This window comes from Plecotus auritus, assembly GCF_963455305.1.
Source record: "Plecotus auritus genome assembly, chromosome: 10".
NCBI lineage: Eukaryota > Metazoa > Chordata > Mammalia > Chiroptera > Vespertilionidae > Plecotus > Plecotus auritus.
This window is the reverse complement of record NC_137785.1, coordinates 11668289-11693169: the sequence shown is the minus strand read 5'-3', so window position 1 is coordinate 11693169 and position 24881 is coordinate 11668289. Positions and strand designations below refer to the sequence as shown.

Here is a 24881-nt window from a genome sequence, read left to right as displayed (position 1 = left end):
ACTGGGAATTGAACCATGACCTCCTGGTTTATAGGTGGATGCTCAATAACTGAGCCACGCCAGCTGGGCTACATGTGGGGTTTTTGTTTTTCTTAACCCTCACCCAAGGACATGCTTACAGGGAAGATGAGAGAGAGAAAGAGAGGAACATTGATGTGAGAGAGAAACATCAATTCATTGCCTTCCTGATGTACCCCGACTGGAGATTGAACCTGCAACCCAGGTGTGTGCCTAACCAAGAATTGAACCGGCAACCTTTTGGTGCACAAGATGATGATAAACCAACTGAGTCACTCCGGCCAGGCCTTGGGCACGTTTTGTGTGAACATAAGTTTCCAGGTCTCTTAAGTCACTAAGAGTTGGCTTTTGGGATTGTATGGTAGGTGTATGCTTAACTTTTTTTTTGCCATCAGCAGACAATTGTGTCATAAGACTTTCTATCCTCATATCTTTTTTACCTTATAAAAAAAAAACACCCCATGCCCTAGCCGGTTTGGCTCAGTGGATAGAGCGTCGGCCTGCAGACTAAAGGGTCCCAGGTTCGATTCCAGTCAAGGGCATGTACCTTGGTTGCGGGCACATCCCCAGTAAGGGGTGTGCAGGAGGCAGCTGATCGATGTTTCTCTCTCATCGATGTTTCTAACTATCTATCCCTCTCCCTTCCTCTCTGTAAAAAAAATAAATAAAACAACAAAAGCTTAAAAAAAAACAACACCCTTTCTTGACTCTGCTTCCTTTCCTGCTACTATTACCTCTCTCTGCTGCCTTTAGAGCAAAACTTCTCCAAAGACTTCCCTACCTGAGGTCTCCATCTCTCATCAACTTGTCAAGGTCACCACCTATGTCCTTAGCTTTTTTTTTTTTTATAATGTTTTTATTGATTATAGAAAGAGAAAAAGGGAGAGGGAAAGAGAAACATCAACAAGAGAGAAAACATCAACGATTGGCTGCCTCCTACACACTCCCTACTGGGGATAGAGTCCAAAACTAAGGCATGTGCCCTGACCGGGAATGAAACCCGGGAGACCTCTTGGTGCATGGGTAGAAGATGCTCAACCACTGAGCCACACCGGCTGGGCTCGTCTTCTTTTTATTATTATTTTTCATTGATTTCAGAGAGGAAGAGAGGGATAGAAGCATCCATGATGAGAATCATTGATCAGCTGCCTCCTGTATGCCCCCTATTCAAACTCACTTTGAAATCATTTCAGACTTACAGAAAAGCTGCAAAAATTGTACAGAGCTTCCATATAGCCTCCAACCAACCACCTTCTGCCGATGTCAACTTCTTACATAACCATAGTACAGTTAATTGTCAGGAAATTAACATCAATGTAATGTGATTAACCAGTAATACTATAGACCTTATTTGAATTGTACCAGTTATCCATAAATGTTCTTTCTGGCTTAGAATCTAATTCAGGATCCCACATTGCATGAGTTGACTCCTTAATTTCCTATGGGAGTTATTTTTTTTTAAATATATATTTTATTGATTTTTTTACAGAGAGGAAGGGAAAGGGATAAAGAGTTAGAAACATCGATGAGAGAGAAACATCAATCAGATGCCTCCTGCACACCCCCTACTGGGATGTGCCCGCAACCAAGGTACATGCCCTTGATCAGAATCCAACCTGGGACCCTTGAGTCCGCAGGCCGATGCTCTATCCACTGAGCCAAACCGGTGAAGGCCCTATGGGAGTTATTTTTTAACTATACTTTTTATTGTTGTCGTTAATCTTCATCCAAGGATATTTTTCCATTGATTTTTTTAGAGAGAGTGGAAGGGAAGGGGAGAAACAGAGAGAGAGAAACATCAGTGTGATACACATTGATTGATTGCCTCCCGCACCCATGACTGGGGCTGGGGATGGAGCCTGCAACTGAGGTACATGCCCTTGACTGGAATCGAACCTGGAACCCTTCAGTTTGAAGGCCAACTTTCTAGCCACTGAGCCAACTAGAGCTAACTTCCTTTTTTACTATACACTCTAATTACACTCCTGTAGCAACTGAATAAGTTAGCCCTACCTTCACAGTACATCCTGAATCCCACCCCTCCTTCCCACCCACTGCTGCCTTCTTGGTCCACCCTATCTCTTCCCTGGACATTGTAGACTCCTGACCATCTCCCTGTTTCCCCTTCAGCCAGTTCACTGCATTTTTTCTGTCCATAGCCATGGAATTGATATTTTAAAAATGTAAATTAGCCCTAGCTGGTTTGGCTCAATGGATAGAGCATCAGCCTGCAGACTGAAGGGTTCCAGGTTCAATTCTGGTCAAGGGCACATGCCTGGCTTGCAGGCTCGAGAGGAGTGCAGGAGGCAGCCAATAAAGATTCTCTCACATCATTGATCTCTCTCTCTCTCTCTCTCTCTCTCTCTCTCTCTCTCTCTCTGTCTCTGTCTCTTTCTCTCCCTTCCTCTCTGAAATCAACAAAAAAATATTTTAAAAAATAAATAATAAAAATGTAAATTCTGTCCTAACCAGTTTGGCTCAGGGGATAGAGCATCCGCCTGCAGACTGAAGGGTCCCAGGTTCGATTCCAGTCAAGGGCATGTACCTTGGTTGCAGGCACATCCCCAGTAGGGCGTGTGCAGGAGGCAGCTGATTAATGTTTCTCATCGATGTTTCTAACTCTCCCTCTCCCTCCCTCTCTGTAAAAAATCAATAAAAAAATTATTCTTTTTCTTTTTCCCCTTTTATTTATTTATTTTTAGGTACAGATGAAAGGAGAGGAAGAGAGAGAAACATGGATACGAGAGTGATACATTGATCGGCTGCCTCCTGTACACCCCACACCAGGATTGAAACCAAAACCTGGGCATGTGCCCTGATTGGGAATCAAACTGGCTACCTTTTGGTGTCTGGGACAACACCCAACCAACTGAACCAAACCGGCCAAGGTCAAAATATTTTTTAAATTAAATTTTTTTATTTATTGATTTTTAGAGAGGGACAGAAAGAGGAACATCGATTTGTTGTTCCACTTATTTATGTATTCATTGGTTGATTCATGAATGTGCCCTGACTGGGGATTGAACACAACTTTAGTGTATCCCCAATATGCTCTAACTCAGCTACCTTGTCAGGGCTGTCAAAATGTTTTTTATGTCCCTAGCTGGTTTGGCTCCGTGGATAGAGCGTCAGCCTGTGGACTGAAGGGTCCCGGGTTCGATTCTGGCCAGGGGCACATGCCTGAGTTGAGGGCTCGGTCCCCAGTGGGGGGCGTGCAGGAGGCTCAGCCAATCGATGATTCTCTCTCATCATTGATGTTTCTATCTCTCTCTCCCTCTTCCTTCTTCTCTAAAATCAATGAAATATATTAAAATATTTTTACAGTATATGCTCTTATATTACATGTTCCTTGAAAATATGAAATTAGTCATTTAAATTTTATGATTCCTATAAGTAATTATTATTATTACTATTTTGTGTATTCTTTTTAAAAAATATATCTTTATTGACTTCAGAGAGGAAGGGAGAGGGAGAGAGAGAGAAACATCAATGATGAGAGAGAATCATGGGTTGGCTGCCTCCTGCACGCCCCCTACTGGGGATTGAGCCCACAACCCCGGCATGTGCCCTTGGCCGGAATTGAACCCGGGACTCTTCAGTCCGCAGGCCGATGCTCTATCCACTGAGCAACACCGGCTAGGGCTATTTTGTACTCTTTTTTTAAAAAAATATATTTTGATTTTTTTACAGAGAGGAAAGGAGAGGGATAGAGAGTTAGAAACATCGATGAGAGAGAAACACCGATCAGCTGCCTCCTGCACACTCCCCACTGGTTATGTGCCCGCAACTGAGGCACACGCCCTTGACCAGAATCGAACCTGGGACCCCTGAGCCCGCAGGCCGACGCTCTACCCACTGAGCCAAACTGTGGTTATAAACAAGCAATTCAATCTATCCAAAAAACTTTAAATACAATATTTAACTCTTTACAGGTCTGCAGTGTTCTAAGAGACATGGCTGCCAGCTCTCTGACCTCATGGTCAACAGGGGCATTCCAGCTCCCCAACCTCGCGTCCTAAATCAGGGCCTTTGCACTTGCTGTTAACCCCGCACAGATCTCCCTTCCCTAGGGCCTTGGCTCAAATGTCACTTCTTTAGGAAAACCTTCCATTAACACCCTTTCTAAACAGATCGGCTTTCACTGCCCATCCCCTTACTGTTCTGTTTTTCTTTATTGCGCAGGCCACTATCAGAAATTATATTTATTGTTTTAAACACTTTTATTGTCCCCCCTCATACAATGTAAGCTCCAAGAAAGAGTTTCCTTTAGTCATGTGCTACAATCCTAGAGCCCAAACAGTGCCTAGCATACATTAGGCGCTCAGTGAACAGTTACTGATTTAATAGACAAGACATCCAAGTTACCACACTAGTCACATAGGGATTCTTTGTCAGGAGGCGGAGGGGTACATCAAAGTACACTGATTGCCGCATGCGCGCAAGATCCGGGAAGTGTGTTAGGGAAAGGGGCGGAGCATCGAGAAGAGTCTCGCGGAGAGAAGCGGTTGGAGTCCAAATCTCTAGGTGCAGGAGCAAATTCTCGGTGCGGACGCGCGTGCGCACTGAGAGCTCTAGCCTGCCGCGGCGAGGGAGTTTAAGGTGCCCGAAGGCGGGGCCGTGACCTCGCGCTTGCGCAGTGCCCCCAGCGGAGCCGGATCCTGGTGTGTGGGTAGTTCGCGACTGGAGCGGCGCGTGCGCAGTGCGGCGGCGGAGGGATTCAAGACCGGTTCCACATCTTGCGCCTGTCGCGAGCCGAGGCCGCGCGGGCTCCTCAGCAGCGGCCTGGTGCGCGCGCTTGGCGGGCGACGGAGGCAGTCGGACTCGGACGCCGCTGGAGTCGAAGCCAGAGCAATAGTCCCTATTGCTGAGGGGCCGCCGCAGCCGCCGCGAGCCCCCAGACCGTCGCCAGGTCGAGGAGGGCGCCGCGCTGCGGGTGAGTGTGACTGAGTGGCCTTACCGGGTGGGGGGCTGCTACCCAAAAGCCTCTGCGGTGGGTCTGGGTCCTTTCCCCGCGGCCGGGCCTCCTCCCCCGCCACCGCACCTTTCTGCACCCCTTACCCAGAGTCCTCAGGGCACTTAGGCTCTCTTCCCACAGCCCTCCCGCGGTCCCTTACCCACAGGCCCTTGCGGTGTGTTGCCTTTTTTCTTCTCGGTCTCCGCGGTGTCCTGGACCCTTACCCATAATTCCTTTCGCCTTTGGGGGCTTAAATCTATTACCCACAAGCCCTGGCTTGAGGGTTTAGCTAATGACGACCCTCTCCGGTTATCGGAGACTTCCTGCGTTCCTTGCCTTGTTCTCTGAGGTATGGGACCACCAGCCGCCACTGCTCTACATCCCTCCTCAGTGTCCTTGATTTCCTCCATAGGCCTCCAGGAAACCTCAGCCCCACAGCTCCTTGCTCGGGGACTTTGAGACTTACTGCTGAGAAACCCTTTTTCAGTTTTTGTTTCCCTTACGGGCTTGCTGCACCATCACACCGCCCTCTTCCAAGAACTTGCTTTCTCGTTTATATTTATTCCTTTTCTCTGTGACATAGGATCATTCTGTGCCCTTACGGAAGCGATTTTAATACCGAGAACTTGCCCCTACTTCCCTCTGTTCTTGGGATTGAAGGAATTGTAGGGGCTTCATCTCTCTGGGCCCAACCTAACATAAGGCTGGTTCACTTTTGCTGTCAGACTTGGCAAGATGACTCAGTTCCTGCCGCCCAACCTTTTGGCCCTCTTTGCTCCCCGGGACCCCATCCCATACCTGCCACCCCTGGAGAAACTGCCACATGAAAAACACCACAATCAACCTTACTGTGGCATTGCGCCCTACATCCGGGAATTTGAGGTGAGTTCACTGAGCAGACTTGAGTGGTTTGGGTTCTGGGAGTTGGGGTGGGGGTTCTGGATTTGGGAGTCCAGTCTCTGGCCATTTTCTAGCTGTGTGGACTTATTCTTTCTGATACTCAATTTTTTATTGATTGCAGAGAGGAAGGGAGAGAGAGAGGAACATCAATGATGAGAGAAAATCATTGATCGGCTGTCTCCTGCATTCCCCCTACTTAATGACTGAGCCCACAACCTGGGCATGTCCCCTGACCAGGAATTGAATTATGCCCTCCTGGTTCAAAGGTCAATGCTCAACCACTGAACCACACTGGCTGGGCCAATTTCCTTGTCTTAATGGGGTTGATAATATACCCCTTGTAGGGTTTTGTGAAAATTCAGTAACTGGCAGTTGAATATTCAAGCTTTGGAATCAGGTGGTCCTTGGCATCCACACACCATTAGTCAGCTGTGTGACATTGGGCAAGTGATGTATCCTCTTAGTGTGTTTTCTTCATTTTTAGCAAAGGATTATCTTTTTTCTTCAGAATATTGATGGGCAGTTAACTGTAAAATGTGTGTTACAAGGCTTGGCAGTCAGCAAGTATCCATGTTTGTTTTTACCATTTTTGACAGTAAGAGGTTCATGAAGGGTTAGCGCCATGTGATAGAGCACTTCAGACTGTGGGCCTGAGACTTTCCGCTCTGCATCTTCAGGATAAACACGAATACACAGCCTAGATTCCTGGGTCTGTTTCTTTTGTAAAATTGGGGTAACAACATCCACTCACAAGGTGCATCAGAGCACACCTGAGCAATGGTGGCAGGAAGCCAGAAGTTGGAAGAGGAAAGTTCTGGCAAGGAGGGGGAAAGGGCAGCTGGAGGCGGAGAAAGTCGCAGAGCTTGTTAGTAGAGAGATAACAGAAGATTGGTTCTGTAGTAGGATTTGCCACCCTCAGTGAACCGGACACGGGGAATGTTATTAGCCAGTTAAACCAATTTAATGGCTACAGTCCAGTGGCACCCTTTGATGATGTGGTTATGTGCCAGTTACTATTTAATGAGGGTTGGTGAGACCTGCCTGGCCCCCAGGGGGTGTGCAGTTGTCTGCTTCTGAGCACTGCACTGTTGGGTCCTTTTGCTTCAGGCCTGGTCCCAGTTCCAGTCTGTGATAAAGGACAGATCCATTGCAGATTGATGCTTTTGAGAAATACAGAAGCACTGTTTTCTAGCATTTTAAAAGAAGGAATATAGCCCTGGCTGGGTAGCTCAGTTGGAGCATCTTCCTGATGTGCCAGGGTTTCGGGTTCCATCCCTGGTCAGGGCACATACAGAAATCAACCAATGAATGTGGAATGGGTGGAACAACAAATCGATGCCTTCCCCCTCCCCCAAAATAAATAAGTAAATAAAAGAAAAGACTGCAGCCGAAACCGGTTTGGCTCAGTCGATAGAGCGTCGGCCTGCGGACTGAGGGGTCCCGGGTTCGATTCCGGTCAAGGGCATGTACCTTGGTTGTGGGCACATCCCCAGTAGGGGGTGTGCAGGAGGCAGCTGATCGATTTTTCTCTCTCATCGATGTTTCTAACTCTATCCCTCTCCCTTCCTCTCTGTAAAAAATCAATAAAATATATTTTTTAAAAAAAAAAGACTACAAAATAGAAGATGAGAATTTTTTATTGGTGTATAGGTATAAAAATTCCCCTGTCAGATTGCTGTAGACCTTGTGAACACTACTTTGGATTTCTGTGCTCCTCTTAACACAGACCAGGAAAGGAACAGTTTGCCGATAGCAGTGGTGCCACGCCCCTGCCTTCATTGGCCTGCGAACTGTCCTTGTTTGTTTGCTTGTATGTGTGGGGGGGAATGCATGGGCGAGATGCTTATTATTTCTTTGCCATTTCCCTTAGTCCCTCCCACCCTGTCACCTCTCTTCTTGTTCCCAGGACCCTCGAGATGCCCCTCCCCCAACACGAGCAGAAACTCGGGAGGAGCGCATGGAGAGGAAGGTATGTAGTTTTTGCCTCCTGGCCCTGTGTCTTTTTTGTCCCTTTCTCCAGGTAGTCCTTGACATTAGGGCACTTTTGTCTGCATTTAATTGTCCACCTTTCTCCTGACAGAGACGAGAAAAGATTGAACGGCGACAGCAGGAAGTGGAGACAGAGCTAAAAATGTGTAAGTCTCTTTCCTTCTCCCACATCTCTTCTTCAAACCCTTGTCTGTTTCTCTCTCCAAGGTCAACCCTAAGAGCCTGTTTTGGGAAAGTAGGGTTGTTAGTTCACTTCTTAGCCCCCGCTGTTTGTCAGGCACTATGTTTACTTTGGTCACTTAAGTGGGAGAGTGTGGAGTAAGGGCTGGCAGGAAGGGAGAGCGCGGGTACCTCCGGCTGCGCTTTGGAGGGGTTGCCACAGTCCAGCTGGGTCTCACAGGCTGAGGCAGTGAGGTCCTGGCTAGTGACATAGTCCTGGCTCCACCTGAGCTCCCTAACCCTTGGGCTGGATATTCCATCCCTTCCAGGTACTGGAATGGGAGCATTGGGAGGGAGTAGCCGTTTACCAGACTTCACAACTTCCGATGGCCCTTTGTGACAGCGAGTCCCTCCTGCTAGTGAGGCCTTGGTGAACCACTTCACTCCAACCTTCTTCCTTGGAGGGTCCTCGGGGTGCTTATGCACATGTCTGACCTCTAAAGACCTAGACATCTACCTGACTCTGAGCCCTGACTTTCACTGCAGCTGCCTTCTCTCTGAGCCTCAAAGGCATCTCGGACTCAGGGTCCAAAGCACAGTCAGGATTTCCCCTTCTCACCAACCTGGTCTTTTTTGAGCGTTTTCTTCCCTGGGACATGGCCATCCAATTTTGTAAGACATCAGTTGTTGCTATCCAGTTTTTTTGTTTAAAAATATACTTTTATTGATTTCAGAGACAAAGGGAGAGGGAGAGAGAGATAGAAACATCAGTGATGAGAGAGAATAATTGATTGGCTGCCTCCTGCACACCCCACACTGGGGATCGAGCCCGCAACCCAGGCATGTGCCCTGACCAGAATCAAACCCCGGACCCTTCAGTCCACAGGCGTATGCTCCATCCACTGAGCCAAACCAGCTAGGGCTGGTTATAGTTTTTTGAAAAGTTCTTATTAGAAACTAAAGTGGTATATCTGTGGACTTGAACCCCAGTGGGGGGTGTGCAGGAGGCAGCCACCAATGTTTCTCTCTTCCTTTCCCTCTCTCTCTAAAAAAAAATCAATAAAAAAAGAAAGAAACTTTCTAAAGTCATCTGCAACTTAGTTTGTGTTCCCCTCTCACAGGAAACAGATCTTTGACTTTTCTGGCTTCTTGTAACACCCAGACTGCCTTCCTGAGAAGCTAGTGCCGGGGTTCAGCATGGGGGCCTGCTGGTTGGAACACTTGGCCTGTGAAGTCAGGTTAGGATGTAGAGTCAGGCTTGGTCTCTGCTACTCCTGCTCTGACATGCCTCAGGGCTTAGCTTTGTTTCTATTTGCAAATGATAAGTAATTCTCAGCTGTCTAGCACAGTGTCCCATATTATGCATTTAGTATTAATATTCCTTTTCTCATATTGTCCCAGAATGTGGCAAGTCCTGTTAGTAGCACTGTGTGGTAGAAGAACCGCCTCCTCTGTGCAATGGACAAGGTGATGTTGGGGCCTTGGCAGGAGTCAGTGGCCATTTTGTGTGCTGGGGCCACCATACCTGGTGAAAAGGACTTCTTCCCAGGCTTGACCCATCAGAATTGCCTATGCCTGTGGTCGGCAAACTGTGGCTCGCGAGCCACATGCGGCTCTTTGGCCCCTTGAGTGTGGCTCTTCCACAAAATACCACGGGCTTGGCGAGTCTATTTTGAAGAAGTGGCATTAGAAGAAGTTTAAGTTTAAAAAATTTGGCTCTCAAAAGAAATTTCAATCGTCGTACTGTTGATATTTGGCTCTGTTGAATAATGAGTTTGCTGACCACTGGCCTATGCCATTGATTTTGTAATAGATTCTGGCTCTTGTCTGTGGAGATAGTTGTTCCTCAGTGGCCTTGCGGTAGTAAGGCTGGAAGAAAGAATCAGATTAACCTCTTGTGAGCTCTGATAGCAGCCCTGGGTTCTTCCCTGAGGCTTGCATGTTCCTAAACTCTCACTCCCAGCCAAAGAGACGGTTGCTTGATCTCAGGTTTCCCTTCAGGCTGCAGTTTCGGGCTGTGCCAGTGGAGGGCAGTGTGGCCCTACTGGTGAGGGAAAGCTCAGCTCCTCCAGGGCTCTCAGGCTGCCTCTTCAGAGATGCCCAATCAAGTTTAGTTACAGCTGAGAGAGACAGGGCCTTAGGATTTGTAGGTCTGAAATGGCAGGCTGGCCCCCATCGTGTTACTAGTAGCTTGAAGTCCCCCTTTCCCCCTCCCCACATCAGCTTAAATAAGCCACTTGGATAAAGGCTGCTGTGCTTCAGGGAAACCAGAACTCGAGGGACAGGCCAAGGTCTCCAGGTCACCAACAGTTTTTTGTAATGGCCTCTGTTCATCTGTCTGTCTCTGTCTTGCTACATGAGAGATTTGGTATCTTCTACTTACAAATTATCTTCCTGTACAGGGGACCCTCACAATGATCCCAATGCTCAGGGTGATGCCTTCAAGACTCTCTTTGTGGCTAGAGTGGTGAGTCCCAAGTCCTGGAGCCCCAGAGGAGTCTAGAATCCGGGCTGCTGGGAGCTGGGGGTGGGACAAAGGCAAAAGGCTGGGTCCCAGGAATGTTCTACGGGGTCAGCTTTGAGACAGCTCACTTCTCCCACTTAACCCTGTGTCTCTCTCCTTGTAGAACTATGACACAACAGAATCCAAGCTCCGGAGAGAATTTGAAGTATATGGACCCATCAAAAGAGTGAGTGGACTGGGGCTGGGTATTTAAATTGGGAAATGTGGAGGGAGGGAGAAGGCTGGCTCCCAATCCTGAGGACATGGCACCTCGTTCCACACACTGCCTTTGAGAGCCGAAGCACGTTTTAAGAAATGATGACTCCTCGTTGATTTTGAGCAGGGGTGGGTAAACTACAAACTTACTATTTGTAAATAATGTTTGTCGGCGTCCAGTCAGGCCCATTTGTTTACTGTCGTCGGTGGCTGCTGTTGCTGTAAGGCAGAGTTGGGTCATTGCAGCAGAGACTGTGTTGCTCTCAGGGCCAGAAATACCTGCTGTCTGGCTCTTTATAGAAACGTATGCTGACTCCTGTTTCAGAGCAAGGCTTTCTATTTCCCTGAAATTTCCTCGTTTAATTTCAACGTCACTTAAATATTCTGGGCAGTAGTGAGGGTTTGAGGTCATCCTGCACATAAACTGCTTAGCCCGTTACCGTTAGAGTGTCAGACACTGGGATCTTGAAAGACAGAGATGGTCTGAGGCATCTGTCGTGGGCATCACCCAACCCAGGGCCTGACACACAGGCTGTGTGATTGATGGGATGAGATTTCCCTGTGCCAGAGGTAACCTCTGCCCCCGCCACCCCCTTCCAGATACACATGGTCTACAGTAAGCGGTCAGGAAAGCCCCGAGGCTATGCCTTCATCGAGTACGAACATGAACGAGATATGCACTGTGAGTACCTCCCACCTGAGCCCGGCCCTCTGACCCTCTCTTTGCTGCCCCAGTCCCTTCCCGTTGTCTGTTCCCACCTCCCATCCTGCCAAACCTGACATTAGCAATGCCCTTTCTCCTCCTCCCTCTGTTTCTAATATATCTTTTTTTTATACATGTATGTGTTTTTTAAAAAAAACAAAAACAAAACAGAATCCCCCACAATGTGTGTATGTGTGTGTGTGTGTGTGTGAACCTGGGGAGGTAAGTGTCACACGTTGAACCTCGGGCAAGGAGGGAACTGGGTGGGGGTTGGAGCCAGCTGAAGGTGGGTGGAGGGGTCGGATTTTCGGGAAGCCTCTCCCCATTCCCCCCACCGGAGTTGGGGGCAGCCAGGTTGGAATGAGGACTGGCCTTTGAACCAGCCTTCTCTTCCCTCCAGCAGAGCTGGGGCTAGGCTACCCGACCCTCCGCCTCCCCACCCTTGGCCCACCACCCTGTTTCTCAGCGGGCAGCGGGCTGGTAGGCATGTTCAACGCCTGCCCCCACAAGTCCAAAGCCCCCTATGAGGCTACAGCAGCATCCACATGGGCAGGGATGGGTGGGTGGGGGCGGGCATGGCTGCGGCGTGTCCAGGGGCCGCCATATTAATTGACTGTTCTTATTGTCACTGCAGCCACCACGCAGCTGGCTTGCAGCTGATGCTTACGCTCCCCTTACAACACCTCAGTGTATGGTTGGTATAAGGGTTTGTATCATGGGTAAGATCACTCAGCACCGCACACCAGCCCAGCTTAGCCAGGCAGCTTAGGAGCAGCGAGGCGTCCCTTCTCCCATCCCCAGTCACCCCCTCAGACTCCCTGCACCCAGAACCTTTTCCTTGTTTGGGTGCCCTTTTGTCCCTCCTGACCCCGATCCATATGCTCTCCGATAATCTTGCTGATCCCAGGAGGGGGAGGATGAACCCTGATGGGAAAGGCAGCTGGCCTCTCCGGTTGGGTTCCATCCATCCACTGACTTACCTGGCTTCATGATGTCAGCGGCAAGGTGGCGAGAATACTCATGAGGGGATGCTTGGGGACAGGGCTCCATGTGGAACCCTTCAACCCTTCGCTCCCTGCCCCTGTGCCTTCTGCGGGGCTGTCACTGTGGTGGCCCTGGAGAAACTTTTTGGTTGCTAGATTTGGGGTGCTCTGCCCCATTCCTGTCTGCCTTCTCATGGTTGAGGCCTCTCGAGGGGCTGTGGTGCCCAGTTGTTCTCCAGAGTGCATGGAATTAGGGATTGGGGTGTGGGAGGGATCAAGTGACAGGCTGCAAGCAGCTGATGGTGTTGTAGATTTTACTTGAGACCCTCCACTATCTAGAGACCTAAGAGAGGGAGAGAGAGAGAAGCCTAGAAGTACACACGTCACATGTTTTCTTTGCTGTTATTCTGGGGTTGGGCCTCTTCTGGGGTTTGGGACACTGAACTAGAGCAGGGTTCCTTTGCTTGACTCTTCCTGGTCCTTCAAATTCCTTCCCTGACTACCCTCCTCTACCCAGAGGTCAAGTTGGCCCCTCCTCAGATCATGGGCAGCACTCCATCTCCTGGACCCCGAGGCTGCCCCCTTGTGTGCCAGCCTTTGGGCTGAAGCATGTGGTGGGAGGGAGTGTTGAGTTCGAGATGGACAAATCGTTTCATGTGCTGAGAGGGGGCGGGCTGTGTGCCTAGGCTAGCATGGACTTTACGGGGAAAAGGTGAGGGTGGACAGGTTTGCCAAGGCCTCCCCAGCCTTCTTTGTAAATTTAAGCAAGATATAGGCCCCAGGCTTCCCAGCTCCCAGACTTGATGTAAATTCTTGTCTCCCCCTCTTTCAAGGCCTCCCTAAGGTTTTTTGGGGTCCACCACTTCCTCTGCCTGTTGCCAGGTGGTGCAGGAGATGTGGTTCTCCCTCTCTGTGGTTCCCCAAAACCCCCCATTTCCCTGCCCTGTAGCTTTAGCTGACCCTGTGGTGGTGGGTGTGGGGTCGGTGCGCTTGCTCAGGTAAGCTTGGGGGCTCCAGGTAAGCGGTCCCGTGTCCCCCCCCGGGAAGCCCGCCTCCTCGCCAGGCCCCCAGGAGTTGCCGGGCCCCCCCCATCCCGCTCGGTTTGGACACCCGCAAGGCCGGCATCGGTAAATGGCACCTTTTTCTCTTCCTCTGGTTGTTATTTGGGGGGGAGCGGGCTGGGGCGGGGCAGGGTATTGTGGTTGGTTGAGAATGATCCCCTAGGCCAGGGCTGGGGGTGGGAAAGGGACTTTTTTGGCCTTCCCTACAGCCCTGTGTAAGACAGGCCAGGGGACCAGGCCTGCCCTTTGCTGTGCCCTGCCCAGGAGCGGGATCATGCCTCCCTGCATCTCCCCCTCTACTCCCCATCTTTCCTGAGAGGCTCAGGCTGGGGTTGCCTACCCAGCGTGTGTTGCCCTGGGGGTGTGGAGGGAGAGATGGGGTGGGGCCTGGGGTTGGGTGGCAGAGTCAGTCGTCTCAGGTAAGGCAGGAATGTTCAGTAGCACCGCACGTCTCCCATGCCTCCCTCCACTTTCCCTCTCCCCTGCCTGCTGTACGGGGCCCCTCCAGGCCCCCTCCAGGCCCCCTTGGGAGCACCATAACCTGCGCTTCTGCTCCCTGCCATCTAAAGATTTCTCCCATCCCTTCTGGTTCATTTTCTGTTCTGATGTCTGTTCCCTCCACACTCACCACCCCTCCACACAAAAAATAAAAATAAAACAGAAAAAATCGGTGTGAACTGGGGTGCAGAGCGGCCGGCTGGGCCTCCTCCCCCAGCATGATGTGTTAGGGTGCATGCCTGGGGTTGTGGAGGAGGCCTCCACACAGCAGAGTCCAGCCTTAAGTTAACCTTCGGTTTCTTTGCAGCGACTTTGGCCACCTTGGCAAGAGGGGGCTGCTCTGTCACTTGGGAGTAGAAAGGGCATGGAAGCCCGGGGGATGGCGGTTGAGGGTGGTCTTGCCCCCCCAATGGTGATTGGGGGCTGATAAGGAAGCAGATGCTGAGATGGAGCAGGCCCCTCCCTGATTTGGGAGAGGGTTGGTCTGGCTGTCAGTTGCCTGGCTGGCTGGTGGGCGTGTGTGTGTGAGTGTGAGTGCCTTGATGGGGACAAATGGGGATGGGGATGCTGCGGAGCTGGGCCCTGTCCTGACTAGAGGACCCTCTGGGGACTCCTCCCCTCCCCCCTCCCCACATCTGTTGCAGCCGCTTACAAGCACGCAGACGGCAAGAAGATTGATGGCAGGAGAGTCCTTGTGGATGTGGAGAGGGGCCGAACCGTGAAGGGCTGGAGGCCCCGGAGGCTAGGTGAGCACATTCTGCCCACGCTGGGCTCTGGAGGTTGTGCGCTTGGCAGCTTCATTCTCGCCTTTTTCTTCTGTACCCTCTTCTGCTTCCTGTCTTCCCGTCCCCTCCTTGTTCCCCTGAGGCTGATCACATCCTCCTCCCTCTCTCCAGTTCATCCTCTTTATCACCATCCTATTGCTGGTGTTCTCTTTCTGGGTTACTGAGTAGGAACAGGAGTACTGGCCTGGAGAGGCTAGTCTGGGACCAAATGCCAGTTTGTACTTATTAGCTGGTGGCTTTCCCCTCCTCCTGTCTCAATTTTCTCATCCTGGGAAATGGTAATAATCTCAGAGTTCACTGAGCTCAGCATCAGATGCCCAGCTTGACAAGTGGCATATGGTGGGCCTTGTAAATGTCATCGTCTCATCCGCTCACTCTCTGCTCTTGCTCATCCATTCATTGATTCAGCACATGCTTATTTGATCGCCAGCTGTGTACCAGGCTTCTCTAGTCAGGAGCAAGACATGCATAGACAACTCCTGCTCTCACAGCTTCCTATATTCGGTCCCCCTCACTGTCTGGTTCTAATTGTCATTCACGCTCTCAGTCAAGGTCAGTTTGTTTGCAATTATCAGAAGTGTATTTGAAGGGGCCTGTCAATATAGAATCCTGAGGATCTTTTGGAGCCCAGAGACATGTGATGCCAGTGACCCTCAGGAGGACTTGGTAGTCACACCTTAAAGCTGGAAAGAACTACCTCTGGCATCTGTGCAGCTTGCTTCTGCCTTGTCCGCTGTCCATGCAGACTAGTCTTTTCTGTGTCTCCCCACACTGGCCCAATGTGGTATTCCACAGCTCCCTGCTCTACAACCAGTCCTGAATGAAGCTCTGCACTTAGGGGTACGTGGCTCTGATTGGCTCAGCATTGGGCCTGGCCCTGGGGCTGAGCATCTGCCATCCAAACATGTCTGTTGAGCATGTTGACACCTGCGAGAGTGAGTGACAGCTCTCAGAGGAGATGGCCTTTCCTGGGTAGACACCCCAAGTGGGTCCAGTACCCTCTGCTCTTATTCGTGCCTCCCAGTCTGCTGTCCTCATTCTTGACTTGCCTGTGCTGGATAGACCACTCATCTGCTGAGTCTCTGAACTTGATAGACTAGACAGGGTCTTACTTGCTCTCTGGTTTCTCTGGGTGCAGTGGGTTCTTCAGAGTCTGATACTTTCTGTTGTGGTGGAATCCCAGATTCTTTTCGTTTGGTTGGCATTCAGACTTTCTGATGGTGATACCTGGTATATCCTGACCCAGTATACATGTGTAAAAATGCATACAACATGCCCAGCCAGCGAGGCTCAGTGATTGAGTGTTGACTTATGAACCAGGTCATGGTTAGATTCCTGGTCAGAGCACATGCCCAGGTTGCAGGCTTGATCCCCAGTGTAGAATGTGCAGGAGGCAGCCAATCAATGATTCTCCCTTATCATTGGTGTTTCTATCTTTGCCTCTTCATACCTGGAATCAATAAAAATATGTATTTTTAGAAATGCATACAACCCAAATTTTATGAAGTAATTATCTTTTCTGTGGGCAGTGCATACTAGTACTTTATACTATAGTCTGTTTTATTTATTTATTTTTTTATGTACTGGTTGCAATCCATCAAATTGATGATGTGATCCACTGCTAGGTTGGGACCTGAACATGGAAAACACCAGCATAGTCTGCCCCATACTTGGGATATACCAGTGCCTGGTCAGTTGCTTGTCTCTATTGGAATGTCTCTGGTAGCCAAGCAGCCTCTTTCCTTTTTACCCTCGCTACTAAGTCATTCCTCATGTGGAGCTCCAGGCTGCTTCACTGAAGCTTTCTTCCAGGCAGTGAGGTATAGGACAGTGCGTGGAGTTAGCTGGGAGTCACATCCCAGCTCCGCACCTTCCTTGCCTTGTCAACATGGGCAAGTGGCTTTATCCGAGTTTGTTTCCCCATCTGAAGAATAGGACCACCTGCCCCTCCTTGGTGTTGTTCAGTCAGTTGGTTGACTGCTGCACGTGCACCTTTATGTCCTGGATGCTGTGCCACATGCTGGTTACAGCAGGCAAAGCCAGGCGTAGTCCTGGCTCTCCTGGTGCGTTACAGGCTGCCAGGAGAGGCACAGTTGTCAGTCACCTCACACATGTACATACAAAATTTGAAATTGCAGTTGAAGTTCTGAGAACAAAATGTGTATCGTCTATGAGTGGAAAAACAGCTTATTCTGGAAGGTCAGGGATAGCTTTCTGAGGAAGTGATGTTTGGGCTAACGTGTTGATGGGTGAGTAGGAGTCAAAGAGACAAGGAGGAGACTTCAGGAAAAGAGGTGAATGAGCCCCAAAACGAGTAGGAAGGAGACGGGTAATATGAGGAAATTGAAAAAAATGCCTTGCCCTAGCTAGTTTGGCTCAGTAGATAGAGCATCAGCATGCGGACCAAAAGTCCTGGGTTCGATTCCGGTCAAGGGCACATACCTTGTTTGCCAGCTCCTCCCCGGCCTGGGCCCTGGCTGGGGCTCATGCAGGAGGCAACCAATCGATGTGTTTCTCTCACATCTGTTTCTCTCTGCCTTTCTCACTCTCCCTAAAAATCAACCGAAAAATATCCTAGGGCGAGGATTAACAACAAAAAAAAAGAAGAAGAAATGCCTCGAATGTAAAGAGGGGGCCCTTCGTTGGGAATATGGGTAGGGCTCATCTTGCAGGCAGGCACAGGTAGCCCCTTGACTAGAAGTTTGGGCTGTCGGCAGTGAGAAATCACTGAGGCTTTGAGGTAGGTCATGTTTTCAGGTAGGTTGCTGTAGCTTCAGGTTTAGATGGCAGTGTGTGACTTGAAGGGAGGGTTTGCCAGTGGTTAAAAACATGAGTTTTGGAGCTTAATTACAGGTGACTTCCAGCTAGCACTTTGAGGAAGGCATCTAATCTCTAAAGGGCTTGGTCACTGCCCTGTCTGGTTTGCCTCAGTGGATAGAGCATCAGCCTGTGGACTGAAGGGTCCTGGGTTCGATTCCGGTCAAGGGCACATGCCAGGGTTGCGGGCTCAATTCCCAGTAGGGTGTGTGCAGGAGGCAGCCAGTCAGTGATTCTCTCTCATCATTGATGTTTCCTTCTCTGTCTCCCTCTCCCTTCCTCTCTAAAATGAATAAAAAATATATATACTAGAGGCCCCATTGCACGAATTCATGAACCAGTGGGGTCCCTTGGCCTGGCCTGCAGGATTGGGCCAAAACCAGCTCTCCGACATCCCCCAAGGGGTCCCGGATTGCAAGAGGGCGCAGGCCAGGCCAAAGGATCCCACCCGTGCACGATTCGGGCTGGGGAGGGATGCTGGAAGTTGGCCAGCCTGGGAGGAACCGCGGGATAGCTCAAGGGCATGTCTGGCCCATCTCACTCAGTCCTAATCGACAGGACCCCAGCAGCAAGCTAACCACCAGTTGGAGCGTCTTCCCACTGGTGGTCAGTGCACGTCATAGCTAGCGGTTGAGCGGCCTTAGTATATCATTAGCATATTATGCTTTGATTGGTTGAATGGATGACCATATGCTTAGCATATTAGGCTTTTATTATATAGGATGGAGATATATACACACACATCCTATATAATAAGGAATATGCTAATTGACCTCACGCCATTGCAAAGATGGTGGCGCCCGGAGGGAATATGCTAATTGACTGCCATGCCCTCAAAGATGGTGGTGCCCAGTCCTCTCAGCCCTGCTGGGGCGGCGGGCGCGGCAAGGCCGGGCCCACTCCACACATCTGCCTCTGGAATCCCCCAGTGCCCCCAGCCCTCTCAGCCACCCAGCCCCCCAGGGCTGGCCTAAGGCACAGGCAAGCCTCGGATGGCAGCTGCCCAGCTGCCCAGGGGTGCCCGAGGCTCAGGTAACCAGGGCTAGCCGAGGCTTGAGCTGCCAGCAATGGCAGCAGCAGAGGTGTGATGGGGTGTCATCTTCCCCTGATCGCCGGGTCGTCTCCCGCCCCTGAGGGCTCTTGGACTGAGGGAGGGGGCAGGCCGGGCTGAGGGACCCTCCCCCCCTGCCCGCCTCCAGTGCATGAATTTTCATGCACCGGGCCTGTGAGCCCTTTATCTGACCTTTAATTCTAAATGATAGCTTTACTGGGTAGAGTAATCTTGGTTGTAGGTCCTTGCTATTCATCACTTCGAATATTTCTTGCCACTCCCTTTGGCCTGCAAATATATGTAGAGAGAGAGAGAGAGAGAGAGAGAGAGAGAGAGAGAGAGAGAGAGAGAGAGAGAGAGAATGTGTGTGTATATACACACACACACAGATATACATATGTATGTGTGTGTGTGTGTGTGTGTGTGTATATATATATATATATATATATATATATAGTGATATAGTGCTTGGTCACTTTTTTTTTAAGTCTTTATTGTTGTGGGTATTACAGATATCCCTCCCCTCTTACTACTCCATTGCCCCTCTCTACCCGATTCCTGCCCCACCCCAGGCCTTCACCACCCTATTGTCTGTCCATAAGTAATTCATATATGCATGATGTAAAATCCTTGGCTAATCTCTTTCTGTCCTCCCTCCCCTCTTCCCTCTGAGATTCGTCAGTCTGTTCTATATTTCCATGCCTCTGATCTATTTTATTCAGCAGTTTATTTTGTTCATTAGATTTTTTTGTTCATGTATTTTGACTTTTAGATTCAATTGTTGATATGTATTTGTTGCCATTTTGTTGTTCATATTTTTTATCTCCTTTTTCCTCTTCTTAAAGAATACCTTTCAACATTTCATGTAATACTGGTTTGGCGGTGATGAACTCCTTTAGTTTTTCCTTGTGTGTGAAGCCCTTTATCTGACCTTCAATTCTAAATGATAGCTTTACTGAGTAGAGTAATCTTTGTTGTTGGTCCTTGCTATTCATCACTTTGAATATTTCTTGCCATTCCCTCTGGCCTGCAAATTTCTATTGAGAAATCAGCTGATAGTTGTATGGGTTCTCCCTTATAGGTAACTAACTGCTTTTCTCTTAATGCTTTTAAAATTCTCTTCGTCCTTAACCCTTGGCATTTTAATTATGATGTGTCTTGGTGTAGGCCTCTTTGGGTTCCTCTTATTTGGGACTCTTTGTGCTTGTAAGTCTATTTCTTTCACCAGGTAGGGGAAGTCTTCTGTCATTATTTTTTAAAATATATTTTTATAGATTTCAGAGAGGAAGGGAGGGGGAGGGAGAGATAGAAACATCAATGATGAAAGAGAATCATTGATTGGATGTCCCTGCATGCCCCCTATTGGGGATTGAGCCTGCAACTCAGGCATGTGCCCTGACCTGGAGTTGAACCCGTGACCTCCTGGTTCATAGGTCAATGCTATAATTATTTATTCAAATAGGTTTTCAATATGTTGCTCTCACTCTTCTTCTGGCACCCCCATAATGTGAATATTGGTACACTTAAAAGTTGTCCCAGAGGCTCATTACATTATCTTCATGTTTTTGGATTCTTTTTCTTTTTTGCTCTTCTAATTGAGTGTGCCTCATATTCCAAATTGATTGTTGGTTTGATTCTTGGAATCCTCTCTTCTGTTGAATCTCTGTAAATTATTCTTTATTTCAGTTAGTGTATGCTTAGTTTCTGACTGGTTCTTTTTCATGTCTTTGACATTCTCATTAAGATTTTTGAGCCGAAACCGGTTTGGCTCAGTGGATAGAGCGTCGGCCTGCGGACTGAAAGGTCCCGGGTTCAATTCCGGTCAAGGGCATGTACCTTGGTTGCGGGCACATCCCCAGTGGGAGGTGTGCAGGAGGCAGCTGATTGATGTTTCTCTCTCATCGATGTTTCTAGCTCTCTATCCCTCTCCCTTCCTCTCTGTGAAATATCAATAAAATATATTTTTATTTTTTTTATTTTTTTATTTAAAAAAAATATATTTTATTGATTTTTCACAGAGAGGAAGGGAGAGGGATAGAGACTTAGAAACATCGATGAGAGAGAGACATCGATCAGCTGCCTCCTGCACACCTCCCACTGGGGTTGTGCCCGCAACCAAGGTACGTGCCCGCAACCAAGGTATATGCCCTTGACCGGAATCGAACCCGGGACCCCTCAGTCCCCAGGCCGACGCTCTTGCCACTGAGCCAAACCGGTTAGGGCAATAAAATATATTTAAAAAAAAAAAGATTTTTGAAAGTCTCATGACGATCCTTGAGTAACTTTATAACCATGATTTTGAACTCTGTATCCAGTAGTTTGCTTGCTTCCATTTCTTTCATTTGTGGCATGTTTCTTTGTCTATGCAGTTTGGATGCTTTCCTGTGTTTGTTCCTGTGTATGAGGTAGAGCTGCTCTGTCTCCTGGAATTGGTAGAGTGGCCTTGTAGGGTAGGCGTCCTGTAGACCCAGTGGCTCAGCCTTTCCAGTCACCTGAGCTGGGCCCTCTAGGTGTGCCCCTGTGTGGGCTGTGTGCACAGTCTTGTTGTAGTTGAGCTTTGATTGCTGTTAGCATCACTGGGAGGAATTGACCTCCAGGCCAGTTGGTTGTGAGGACCAGCTGCTACTACAGTGGAAGAGCAGCTGTGCAGGAGACACCCATATGGCGCAGGACTTGCTTCAGTGGGGCTTTGGTGCTCACTGAGTCTGCCCCTTGAGTGTGTCGCTTGTGGATGTGTAGAGGTGTAATCTCGTGTGGTCTGAAGTTGTCCGCTGGGTGCATTTGCTGTGGGTCCTCCTGGAAGGTGCAGTCAGCCACTGCCTGGGGCCACCCAGCAGGAGCTACAGAGAGGTCTGAAGATGGTTACTACTTATACTGGGCTTGTGAAGTGCTTAGGTGAGGCCTTTTATTGATAGGTTTGGGGAATGCTGATACCAGCTGCTTGTTTCAAAGTTTGAAGCCTGAGCCCAGACATACCATTCATATGGAAAAGCAGCTGCACCCCCAAACAGCTTTGGTGGGGCTGCAGATTGGATTGGCAGGATCTCAGGAAATCACGAGGGCATTGGGAACAGTGTAAACCAGGCTGATGGAAACTCTGATATGGCTGCCAGTCAGCTTTGCAATGGGGAGGTCCCAGCACATGAACAATGACCCCTGGGATCACCCCCTGCTGTGATGCCAGATAATCCAGTTCCTCCCCATATGTCCCTGTGTCCCCCAAAGCTGCCTGGTGCTGTGTCTCAGAGGGATTGCGTCCGAATAAGTTTGTGCACTGGCCCTTTACGAGGAACACCTGGATCTCTAGCAGCTTCTGTGTCACTCAGCCACAATACCTGCTGGTTTTTACAGTCTGAAGTTATGGGGACTTCTCCCAGCTCTGGAACCCTGGGCTGAGGGTCCGGTGTGGGGCTTGAACTCCTTGCTCCTCACAGGGGGCTTCTGCAGCTGAGATAGCCCTCTCAATTAAAAAAATGGCACATGTGGGTATCGGACCAGCTAGTTCCGTGCCTCCACCCCTCCTACCAGTCTCAGTGTACTTTCTTTACTTCTCCAGTTGTAGGGCTCCCATTCAGCCAGCTTTCAGGTGGTTCTAAATGATGGTGGTTGTGTGTTTTAGTTGTAATTTTGATGTGGTTGTTGGAGGTGGTGAGTACTGGCATTTACCTATGCCACTATCTTGGTTCTCCTTGCACTTGGTCACTTTAAGAGAATGCCTAGCAAAATGTCCTCACGGGACCTGGCCCCATAGACACCAACAGAGATGGTATCCTTCCCTTTGCTCTTTGATGCGTCTCGTTTCTGATCCTTCATCCATGCTCAGGCTGACCCTCCGTTCCTCTGCCCACCTCCAGGAGGTGGCCTTGGTGGTACCAGAAGAGGTGGGGCTGACGTGAATATCCGGCATTCTGGCCGCGATGATACCTCCCGCTACGATGAGAGGTAAGATTGGGCAGGTGGTTTCCTGGGAAGGGGGGTGGTTACGTGGGGGTGCCCTGACACACACCTCTACCCACCTCATCCAGGCCGGGCCCATCCCCGCTTCCCCACAGGGATCGGGACCGGGACCGCGAGCGGGAGCGCAGGGAGAGAAGCCGCGAGCGAGACAAGGAGCGAGAACGGCGGCGCTCCCGCTCTCGGGACCGGCGGCGGCGTTCACGGAGTCGCGACAAGGATGAGCGGAGGCGCTCCAGGGAGCGGAGCAAGGACAAGGACCGGGAACGGAAAAGGCGAAGCAGCCGAAGCCGTGAGCGGGCACGACGGGAGAGGGAGCGCAAGGAAGAGCTGCGTGGTGGTGGAGGTGGTGGCGACATGGCAGAGCCCTCTGAGGCTGGTGATGCACCTCCTGATGATGGGCCTCCTGGGGAGCTGGGTCCAGATGGCCCTGATGGTCCAGAGGAGAAGGGCCGGGATCGTGACCGGGAACGACGTCGGAGCCACCGGAGTGAGCGGGATCGGCGCCGGGACCGAGACCGAGATCGGGATCGCGAGCACAAGCGGGGGGAGCGGGGTAGTGAGCGGGGCAGGGATGAAGCCCGAGGTGGGGGTGGGGGTGGCCAGGACAACGGGCTGGAGGGTCTGGGCAATGATGGCCGAGACATGTACATGGAGTCCGAGGGAGGCGACGGGTATCTTGCTCCAGAGAACGGGTATTTGATGGAGGCTGCACCAGAGTGAAGAGGCCTCATCTGTTTGGACGTGTTCCTACCCACCCTGTTGCTGTCATCCTCTTCCCCCAACCTTGGCCACCATCTAAGTTTGCCATCCATGGGTAGAAGTCTCCTTATTTGTTCTGGTTCCTTGGATTTAAAAATAAAATTAATTTCCTGTTAATGGGCACTTTGGTTTCTTCACTTACCTTAATGTCTCCCCTAAAAGGTGGTCACTTGACATGTTAACCCTACTTTGGTTTGTGTTCCAGCACATGCCTAGAACTTGAACCCAGCATATAACCAGAGCTGTTTAAAATGGGGTGCGGAAGTCTGTAAAAGTCTTTGATCCCTTTGTGTGTCTCCCTCTTTTTTTTTAATCTCTTCCACACATAACCCTAGCTTGGGTGGGGGAAGCGGTAGGTCCTAAGCATTTGATTACTCAGTGGAAGCTGCAGCTCTGTGTGAAAGGGAAGCTATTACATGAATTGGAGAGCAGGAAAAGGGTGAAGAAATGAAATGAGAGCAAGATACAAGGTTGAGATTAGGTGGAGCAGGAAGTCCACACAGCCAGGATGGAAAATGGCCTTCCGGTCATTCCACTGTTTGTCTTGCTACTAATGATAACAAGAAACAAGTGTTTCATGGCAGTTGAGATTTCAACACATTTCTGGATAAAAAATGAAATAAGATAATGGAGAGAACCCTTGTCTGATGGTCCCATGAGAAAGAAGCCAGTCACTCTTGCTGGATTCTAGAGAGACTCAAGGCTGCAACTCCAGTAATGAGAAGGGTGGGAGACAAGGTAGCATTTGAATACAGCAGTGCTTGTTCCAGCACCGAAGATGCACAGAAGCTTGGCATTTGCTGCCCAGGATATACAAGCTCGGACCTACAGACAAACTTGGCCTGATAACCCAGAGGCAGCCTGTCAGCTACACCTGACTGACATGCTTTCTAACTGCTTCGGTCTTTATAAACATACACCCAAAGATCACAGGCATTTTAAAAATCCTGCACCAAGAGACCACAAGATAAAAAGAAAAACTGGTCCCAGGAGAGAGAACTTTGGGAATAAACGAGAACTAAATACCTCTAATTAGTATATTTTCATAGATATCACATATGTTGTGATTAGACTTTGGGAATTGGCTATGAAGAATAGCCCATTTTGGACTAATTTGGCACAGACCAGTTATAAAGACTAGACGAAATATATAAAAACAACTTGTGAAAAGTATTAGGGGGCCACCAATGTTGGTGAGACTTGAGGCAGTTGGATCCCCAAGAAAAGGAAAGCACATAGGTGAAACTTCCTATTTTCCTGGCTTTTTCCTGGACATTTGCCAGTTTATGTGGGGGACTAGACATAGAAAGTGACAGTTCTGCCCTAACCGGTTTGGTTCGGTGGATAGAGCGTTGGCCTGCGGACTGAAAGGTCCCAGGTTCGATTCCGGTCAAGAGCATGTACCTTGGTTGCGGGCACATCCCAGGTGGGGGGTATGCAGGAAGCAGCTGATGGATGTTTCTCTCTCATCGATGTTTCTACCTCTCTATCCCTCTCCCTTCCTCTCTGTAAAAAAATCAAAATATAT

The 24881-nt window shown here is 49.6% G+C and overlaps 1 protein-coding gene across 2 annotated transcripts; it reads left to right on the top strand.

The window, feature by feature from the left end:
• The first annotated feature begins 4474 nt into the window (after positions 1–4474).
• SNRNP70 (small nuclear ribonucleoprotein U1 subunit 70) lies at positions 4475–23476 on the top strand. Of its 2 annotated transcripts, none has more exons than XM_080644200.1 (10): positions 4475–4951; positions 5698–5854; positions 7779–7841; positions 7953–8007; positions 10423–10487; positions 10648–10710; positions 11340–11421; positions 14629–14730; positions 22492–22579; positions 22663–23476. In XM_080644200.1, the coding sequence occupies exons 2-10, from the start codon at positions 5708–5710 to the stop codon at positions 23312–23314; spliced, it is 1317 nt and encodes a 438-aa protein (XP_080500326.1). In that variant the 5' UTR covers positions 4475–4951; positions 5698–5707; the 3' UTR covers positions 23315–23476. The 2 variants fall into 2 exon arrangements, with proteins under 2 accessions (XP_080500326.1, XP_080500327.1); XM_080644201.1 differs by having other exon boundaries at positions 4612–4951; positions 22690–23476.
• Positions 23477–24881: the final 1405 nt, after the last annotated feature.

Coding starts and splice junctions, on each gene's coding strand:
- SNRNP70 (XM_080644200.1), top strand. CDS start 5,708: ATGACTCAGTTCCTGCCGCCCAACCTTTTGGCCCTCTTTGCTCCCCGG. Junction 5,855..7,778: donor CCTACATCCGGGAATTTGAG/GTGAGTTCACTG, acceptor TCTTGTTCCCAG/GACCCTCGAGATGCCCCTCC. Junction 8,008..10,422: donor GGAGACAGAGCTAAAAATGT/GTAAGTCTCTTT, acceptor CTTCCTGTACAG/GGGACCCTCACAATGATCCC.